Source organism: Bison bison, unplaced genomic scaffold (assembly GCF_000754665.1).
Source record: "Bison bison bison isolate TAMUID 2011002044 unplaced genomic scaffold, Bison_UMD1.0 scf7180017864280, whole genome shotgun sequence".
Classification (NCBI taxonomy): Eukaryota; Metazoa; Chordata; class Mammalia; order Artiodactyla; family Bovidae; genus Bison; species Bison bison.
Window position 1 is genome coordinate 1,842,361 of NW_011494852.1, and position 9,265 is coordinate 1,851,625.

Genomic DNA, 9,265 nt, shown 5'->3' on the forward strand with positions numbered 1-9,265 from the left:
GCGAGCCCGGCTGTGCCCCACTCCGGAACCCGGCCCTCTTGTTTCTGCAGTGTGACTAGCCAGGCTCGTATTGGCCCCTGGGGATAAAGGGGGTTCCCAGAATAGCAGAAGGTGGATCGCGTCCTGTTGAGTGCCACCTGGGATTATTTCCTGCAAGTCCTAAACGGCTCGGTGTCGGGCAGTCGGGAATCCAGTTCAGAAGATGGTAGAAAAGTAGGCAGGGAAAGCAGTTGATTTTGAAATATATGACTTTACTCAAATAATATTGTGTTTCCTTATGGAGCTGTACTTCGAATATATACCCTGCGTTGACTGTTGAGCACAGGTTCGATGAACGTGCAGCCGCCAAGAGTTGAATAGCAAAGAGGAGGGCAAGAAATGAAGCACTTCATTAGCGTGTTTGGAGGGAACACAGGAAAACTGCTAGCCGAGGTGCCTAGGTGGAGAGGATGGAAATGCATGTTTGAGGGGAAGGAGAATCTGTTCTTCGAAGTAAGCTTGTGGGTTTTTATTCTTCAGAAGGTTTAATTGCTTGGCTTTCCTCTGATCTGAGGTTTGTGCTGTCATCTAGCATCTTACATAAAATGTGTCCGTTTCAGAAAGGTGTTTAACATTGGTGGGTTACCCAAAAGTTGGTAGGTCTCTCTCCCAGGATACGCTGTCAGTTGAATTCTTGTTTGAAGAGATTATCCTTTAATTCAGGTAGGATATGGGATGCTCAGAGACACATTTGAAATAAAATACTATGGAGGCTTGCTTTACTAAGAAATTTAGTCTTTAAAAGCCCTTGATAACTAAAAGTTAAAATCTGGTCAGCTGTTACTACTTGAGTAGTATTTGGGATAAGCTATTCTTAAAGTTGATTCACTGTTTTGGAAAAACTTAGTGTAAACAAGGCTAAATAATTACAGGATGCTAGTGAGCTGAAGAACTTTTCAGTTTCTTGAGTCCTACTTCTGGTGGGCACACTTGGCAGATTCAGCCATTTTAATACCTGCCTGAAAAACATAGGTAGAACCTAAACTTAATTTTTTTTTTTTACCCCCAGAATATCCTCTTAACTTCTCAAGATCGTGTCATAACCCCCGGCAAAGTTGTTGATCTTGGACAGGTAGTTTCATCCCTAGGGATTTAAACAGCACCTGGTGAGCCCTAGGTGAAGATGAATAGGGCAGAATTCATGTGGCTGAATTTGGTGTTATGGCCTAAGATTGCCCCACCTGATCACAGAAATGGTAAACACAGGTAGTCACGATTCCATGTTTCTTGTGTGTTCTTAGGCTGGGGGTAGGGGATGCTCCTGTGGGTTCTTATGCTGATAGGTACATTGGTCTCCTACCTTTTTGGTTTTCCCGACCAATCAGTAAAAAGAAAAAGAAAAAAGAGCATGACTCTAAAAGATGTATATTTATAAACAGTGTGGTGTGTTATTAATAGTTGGTGTGTGTTGTAAATGACACCAAAACTAGAGTAAAACGATGACATTAAAAAAAGACAAAAGATATTTTCTTCTCATACTCCAATGGACCACTTATAGGCTCCCTGAAGGAGTATACTCGTTTGTGGACCCCTGTTTTGGGTCATGAAGCCAGCATGGCAAATGCGTAGAAATCCTGCTCATTTGGGTGTGTGTTAGGGTTTGACGGCTTACTTCACTTCATTTGTAGTACTGAGTTGCCAAACCCTGGCAACACATGCCTAAGAACTTGAGGGTGTGGAAAAACGTAACTGGACAAAGTGGAAAATAAAGGTTCTCAACTGAATGAAGCAAAGACCAGACATGAATGACCTTCACTGTAGAGGCTGGGGACTAGAGTAGCAAATGTTTTTATTTTCCTGTATACCTTTAAGACAGACCAAGAACTTTGGATCGTAAGACTGTGTGTATCTTGAAAAGAAAGTGAAAGTGAAGTCGCTCAGTTGTGTCCGACTCTTTTCGACCCCGTGGACTGTAGCCCACCAGGCTCCTCCGTCCATGGGATTCTCCAGGCAAGAATACTGGAGTGGGTTGCCATGCCCTCCTCCAGGGGATCTTCCCGACCCAGGGATCGAACCCAGGTCTCCCGCATTGCAGGCATCTTATCTTAGTAACACTCAATTTAATTATGGGTATCTTAGTAACACTCAATTTAATTATGGTTGTTTTAAGAGATTTTTAATGCTAGAGAATCTTATTTTTATATCAGACACTTAAATAAATAAATGTTTTCTCTGAGCCTTTTGAGACTGTATTCAACAAATGTTTCTTGAGCACCACCACTGGATGCTGGGCGTATGGTGATAAAGATGGAGGCCTGCCTCTAGCTTATTCTACAGGGAGCCACACTGTGGAGCTGGCATTGACAGAGAAACTAGGGGAACAAATTGGACAAAAGCACCAAGTGCAGACCATTTAGGGGAGTGATGTTGGCTTCCAGTATTGTTGAGGGGTGATGAGAAAGGGAGCTGGGCCTGAAGAGATTTGATCTGTGTGTGGAAGCCACAGAAGAATATTCAGTGAGAGGCTGCGACACACTCAGGTTTGAGTGTTCAGTTGCTCTGGAGACAGTGGCTGGGGGGAACATTGCTGCCGCAGGGCAGGCTATGCCCCTGAGAGATGGTGTCAGCCTCAGGTGACTGTGGCATAGACTGGAGAGGGGTGGTGGAGTAAGGTGTTTTGGGGGAGACGGGTGGGTAGAATACCAGTAATACCAATGATTTGAACAGATTTGGAACAAGGGACAAATATCTGGATATTTTGGAGTGTAGATCTTCATTGGGGATATTGGAATTAAACATTTATTTGGGAAGGAGGAGAGGAGGAATATCTCATTGTATATATATGGAAAAAAATGACAAGAGGGCTAGGAAAATGCTTGAGACATTTATTGTCCCAAGTGAAACTTGAGAAAATTTTGATTTTGCTGTACTCATTCTAACATTTTGAGTTTTCAGTGTATCCCTGATTTGAATGAATGTCACTTGATTTAAGAAATTTGAATTTAAAAATGGTACCCACTCAGTCCATCTTTCTGAAGATCTGTGGTTGGTTTGTGGCAGTGGCTGTGAAACGTCAGTGTCACCAGAGTCGCTTGCGGGTCCTGTCAAGACGAGCGCTTAGCCCTGTTCTGAGACTGCTGGTGCCTGCGTCTGGGGCAGCCTGAGCATTTGCATATCTGCCAAGGGGATGCTGATGCCGCTGGTTCAGGGACCGTGCTTTTGGGAACTGCTGCGTTTCAGTTTTCCTTCTGCCTCCTGCCAGAGGGATTCACAGCAAGGAAGCAAGGTGCCGCCCTGCTTCCTGTGGACTGAACTTTGGAACTGCATTTGTCCACGTAGGAGCCAGACTTTCTCGTTTAGGGTTGAACATCCAGATTTGAAATAAGCTTATTTTCCTTTGTAGGTGCTCGTTAAATGTTTGTGAAAGAAACAAAAGCACAGATAACAGTGTAAACTGCAGAACTGTAAACTGTATGTAGCATTTCGAGGTAGCTGTTTTACTCAGTGTAAAAAATAAAATTGGCAATCTGTTTGGAGTAAGTCTTAGCCCCAGTTAGCTCTTTGACCCCCTTTCCATGGTGGATAACTCTTCACCTTGAGCACTGCTTTCTTGGCTTGTCTTTGGTTGGGGAAATAAAAATAACTCCTTTTTTTTTTAATCTCCCAGTTTCCCTTTCTTATATATTTTACCAGTTTGATGATTCCTGTTTGTTTTACAAGCCAAGGACTCATTTTCAAACCTTGTCTGCTGAGTTCAGTACCTTGGCAAGATGAGTCAGACAGAGGTGAAAGCGCCCTTCCTTGTTCTGGTGTCTTTGAGAACAAAAGCGGGCATGAACTTCACTAAGTTTGGAGCCTGTAATAAGTGTTTTTGGTGACTGAAGTTCATGGTATAGTGTCAGTGTCAGAGGGCATTTTACATCCCTCCTTTGCAGAGGGGGAAACGGACGCCCAGAGAGGGAAGGGTGTGTCCAGAGTGGGACGGGGATGTGCGAGCCAGGATGAGAATTGACTTGGTTCCTGGTCTCTACTTCTTTAGATTATTGTTATCTCTGAGTTCATTAGGGATTAGCTTTAAAGACTAACAACCCAGTTGGTATATAGAAGATAAATAAGATGAACATAATCATTGATTGTTGAGATAATCCCAGGAGAGGTGTTAAACAAGTTCTTAAAAATTGAGTAAACACTTCACTTTAGACCAGTAGATAGGCAATAGTATAGATGGCCAGTAACACTATTAATGCTAAGTGTGGTGCAAATTATACTGAACTGCCACTTTTCAACTGGAAGAAAAAATAGGCAACATGATAAATTATCAAGGGAAATTGTGAAATATTCATTACTGAAGATAAACTTGGAGTAGATATCCATCATGGTTTGGAAGGAAGCTTTTGGTGTTTCCTTAGTACCGAAGTGAGAACAGATGACCCCTCTAGCTCAGGACTGCCTGTGTGGCCTGAAAAACAATGGAAAGCAACGATACATGGCCTTTTGAAAAACGGCCAATACAGAAATGACTCGCTAAAGGTTTGGGCGAAGCTTTTCTTAAGAATTGTGAGGTGTACTCATTTGAAGCTGTTCATGGTTGTGGCTTCAGGTTTTTCCACTGATGCAGTTTTGTGGAAAGAGAACGGGGTCGTTTTATGGCTCCTGCACTGCTTCCTCCGTTTCCAGCAGCGTGTGACTTCTTGGTGGGCATAATTCACTCAGTTTAGACAATCTGTCTTGAAGTGGCCTCGTGATGATAGGCTAGGTCTGCTTTTGACACATCTTGAGGCAGTTTTAGGACCAGCGTGGATTCATAGTAATCCGAATATGACTGGTTTCTGAAACTGACTGTTTCTCGTGGCAGCGCTGCAGATTTGGCCTGCCCTCTGTGCTGCTTGAGCAGCGTCAGCCGGGTGTAGGCCTGCCGCTGCCCGGGCTCTTGGTGCAGCCTGACTCCCAGCTTGCACCTCCTTGGATGCATCATCAGGGCCTTTGTTTCTCTCCTTGTGGCATCAGGTTGACAGTGTTGAGATATGTTTACGAGTTATGTCAAGAATTAGGAAAACACTAGAAGCTTGATGAGATGGGGAAGCAAACTGGGTGTCTCAGAGCTCCTCAATGAGCCAAGAAACTAACTTAGGAAATCTCTGTAAACTACCGTCATTTGAGGTCATTAGGAAAATAAAAACAAGCCAAAAAACACATTTTCAAAGTATCCCATACAGATACGCTTTGGGAGAACAGTTAGGTCCTTGATGGCTCAGTCTCTGCACATTGGAGTAAGGGCCACGCAGAGACGGCAGTGCAGCGTTCCCGAGGAGGCCGGACTGGGCGCTCTGCTCCCGCCTTCTGATTTGACTTGGACCAGCAGTTGAGCCATTGCCCCTCTTTTATTGCACTGTCTCTCCTGTTGTAATTGTTCTCTCTCGCAGACTGCCAAGGGCTGTCATTCATATGCGCCACCTAATTAGTGACACCACTTTGTTTTTTCCTCCCATTTTTGATAACAGTCACAGATGGGCAGTCCCCTCAGGGACTCAGGTGGGTTAAATTTGGCCGTGTGGTGCCTGTGTATTACTTACTTCTCTAAATTACGTGACTTAGACTTCTGAAACATGGGAACAGTTGGCAGTTGTTGTAGACGCTTCTCAGCATAGTCAGTTAATACTGGCCTGCTGTTAAGTACATGCGAATTTGATCTCATTTGATCTTGTCATTTCCAATATTTTAATGCAGTTTTTTCTTAAATAGGTACATGTGAAGATTTCTTGGCAGTTCAGTGTGGAAACCATTGATCACCTTGTCTTCATTCTGCTTGTTCTGTGTTGACAAGGGAGCGTGCCCAAATGAGCAAGGTATCGCAGCAGAACAGCACTCCGGGCGTGAACGGAATAAGTGTCATCCATACTCAGGCTCATGCCAGCGGCTTACAGCAGGTTCCTCAGCTGGTGCCCGCCGGCCCTGGGGGTGGAGGCAAAGCTGTGCCTCCCAGCAAGCAGAGCAAAAAGAGCTCACCCATGGATCGCAACAGTGACGAGTACCGTCAGCGCAGGGAGAGGAACAACATGGCTGTGAAAAAGAGCCGGTTGAAAAGCAAGCAGAAAGCGCAGGATACGCTGCAGAGAGTCAATCAGCTCAAGGAGGAGAATGAACGGTTGGAAGCAAAAATTAAATTGCTGACTAAGGAATTAAGTGTACTGAAAGATTTGTTTCTTGAGCACGCACACAACCTCGCAGATAACGTGCAACCCAGTAGCACTGAAAATACGACAAATCCTGACAAGGCAGGACAGTAGAGCTCACCCCTTCCAAACTTCACACCTTGTGGCTTGAACATTTAAGGTGGGACTACCTACACCTCTCTCATCAGCGGCTGAACCGCCATTATTCAGAGATCCATTGAAGGTTGTTTTCTAGGGTCAGCCCTGAAGAGCTGATTAGCTAAAAATGTTAGACGTGTAACTTGAATATCTGGTTTTAAATGATAAGGATTTTTGTGGGGATAAAAAACACTTAAAGGTATATGGTAAAAAAAAAAAACAAAAAAACTGCCCTGGAACCTTGATGTTCTTAATAAATGCTGACTTCCCAAAAAAATGTTTCTTTTTTAGGTTGACAAAAGGAATGGGGAACTGGCAAGTCGTGCGGAAGAGTCTTGGTTTTAATGGATATGGTTAATTGGATGAAAGAAAGCTGAATGCGACCTCTGTTCATCTATTTGTGACTCGTTTCTAAATTATGTATTAAAAATGCTTAGGGCTAATAGAAACCAATCACTTTATAATTTGGAGTGATTTTATGTATAGCATAAACCCTGTTTCAGCATAACTAGTTTTACCCAACAAATACTAGTTTTTTGAATAGTGATGACAAGTTACGTAAAGAAACCCCATTGCATTTTAAAGTCAGTATGCAGCCAACTGGCTTAAAAATAGAAATAGCATTTAGGAAGCAACTAGGTTTTTTAAAAGTAAAAGCAAAGCATATTAGAATTACACTCTTGGGGTACCTTTGGGTTATTAGATTGGCATTATTTTGTTAAAATTAAACAAAACAATGGTTTAGAGAAACTCCGTATCAGTTTTAGCTTCTGCAGACGCTAGTAAGCTTTTTTTTTTTTTTACACCATTTGCACAGCCTGGTTAGTAAATCAAAGCATCTTAACAGTTTATGTCCACCCAAATTGCGGGTTAGGATTTTGAATATTAATTTCAGCAGGTAGTTTCTCTGTTCACATACGTTGCACTGGGGCCGAGGATTTTGAAAGCAAAAAGTTCCTGTGAAGGCTCACTTGTATTTGACCTTAACCAACTGGTTATTAGAAAAACACATGTCAACTCCATGCCATTTCCCAAAATAATAGCCTAACAAAACTTGAAAGTATAAGGTTTAACAGTTAATTTATTTCACTTAAACACATCTTTTTGTATTGTTTTTGTAACATTTCTTAGTTAGTGGGCTCTATTCCAGACTTTTGTACCACTTTTTATTCATTTGTATGCATTTATGTCCCATAAATTATTTAGCAAGAAAATACTGATAAAACTCAGGATATTGATATTTCTGTTGATTACTAAAAAGTGGCAGTCACTAGAATGGGAATCTCTAGGATCTGGATTATATCAGTGTTGGTAGTTTTGATTGCCGTTGTTTTTCTTTGAATGCAATTCTAGCTCAAATTTGTTGGAGTCTGTTTTTTTCTTCTTCCAGTGTTTGTTTTTGGATGACCCAGGCTGGTGACAAGAGGCTGAGTCACATTAGACTTAAATAGTTACCAGCTGTCTTATTTGAACGTGGTCATTTTAGGCCGCATTGTTGTTTCACACCAAGACCCTGGGACTTTGTAACCAGGATGCAATTCAAGTTGCACCCTCAGGTGGATGGAAGAGTGGTGTCTGTGCCCTTCTGGTCAGCAGGAGACATCACAGTGCCCTGCAGCTCAGCAAAGCCATTAACAAAGGCCAAGAATCCCTTCTGCATGTGACACGAGCCCAGTATTGTCCCATGAGAGCCACCATCCCAGGATGGCTAACTCCCGATAGAGCCAGGAGACAGGATAGGGGTTGCTGTTAGGGTCCAACGTTGGTTACCTTGGTTGGAGTATCGATCAACTTGTAGGTTGATAGAGGTTTTAAATAACTAGGAGATGCCCCAGAATCCTGCTGAATCTTCAGTAGCACCTCACTGGGGATGCAGTTAGGTCTCCTGAACCTTCAAGCGTCTATAAGAGGTGCTACAGACATTTTAATCTCTTTATTTACTAAACAGTATCTTTCAGAAATGAATGTCCACATGGAATTTATCCTTACCCATTATATGAAGTGACCTAACTATCTTGGAAAAGAAGCTTTAGGGAAATCATCAGGAATTTGCTCAGTTATTTCAAATAAGAAAGTAAGATTGGAACTTTTGGAACAATTGATTCAAACTTTTCTTTTACCTATGCAAATCAGAACTAGCACAAGCAGTCGTGCAGTTTTATGCATAATGTAAAAAAATGTTAACCATGGCCTTGACTGTCTTACTGAAGTGTTTGGGAATGAAAGGTTTTCATTTGATAGGTTTATCAGTATAAAATGCAGGGAACCCAAGTATGGGGAATGGGCAAGTGTAGAGCTTTGGGAATTGTAAAGGACCTGTAACTCTTTTGTTCTGTAGGTTTCGTATGAACCATTAGGATATGACCTGCCTTTGCTGGCAGGTCTAGTGGTCTAGGAATTAGGCTTCAGTGTAAATTTCTAGCTGCCTCTGAGTCTTCTGGGGTGGGTGCTTTCTGACCAGTCCTGGCTGCGGGTGGTACCAGTGAACAGTGCTTCCTGCTGTCCGGTCCCTTTTAGTTACTGGGGTGTGAGCTCATGCTTTGGACATTCTTACCAAGAAGTAGTAAGATTTTAATAAAATATGACCAGAACTTTGAAATTCAGGTCATGAGTGTGAAATTCTCAAATTTACATAAAGAAGTAGAAGTATGTACACTTTAATGTTTGAGGTTAAAAGGAAGGAAATCATAGCAGCTTTTGATGTTTCTTAATCCCCGTTAGAAGGTTTGAAGCTTTGTACCTGAACAACCCCGTTGAAGCACTAGGAGTGTTTTCGATGCCTTAGAAATAGAAAACTTTTGTCTGACAAAAGCTAGGAAGGAATAAAGTCCATTCTATAGCTGTTAGATCTGCCTCTCAGGAAAAAGTACTTGTTCTTTTTGTTCCTGGCTTTCCTCAGTTTGTGAGATAACTCTATTTTTTTAAATATAATTTTATTTCTTTCAATGGATTTGAAATAAAAAACTTTGGAATAA

At 42.2% G+C, this 9,265-nt stretch overlaps 1 protein-coding gene across 1 annotated transcript; it reads left to right on the forward strand.

The window, feature by feature from the left end:
* The first annotated feature begins 2,064 nt into the window (after nt 1-2,064).
* CEBPG (CCAAT/enhancer binding protein (C/EBP), gamma) lies at nt 2,065-9,265 on the forward strand. The gene is made up of 2 exons (XM_010848943.1): nt 2,065-6,312; nt 6,582-9,265. The coding sequence occupies exon 1, from the start codon at nt 5,817-5,819 to the stop codon at nt 6,264-6,266; it is 450 nt and encodes a 149-aa protein (XP_010847245.1). The 5' UTR covers nt 2,065-5,816; the 3' UTR covers nt 6,267-6,312; nt 6,582-9,265.

Bases quoted from the DNA above. Each gene is read 5' to 3' on its own strand.
- CEBPG (XM_010848943.1), top strand. From the start codon at position 5,817: ATGAGCAAGGTATCGCAGCAGAACAGCACTCCGGGCGTGAACGGAATA.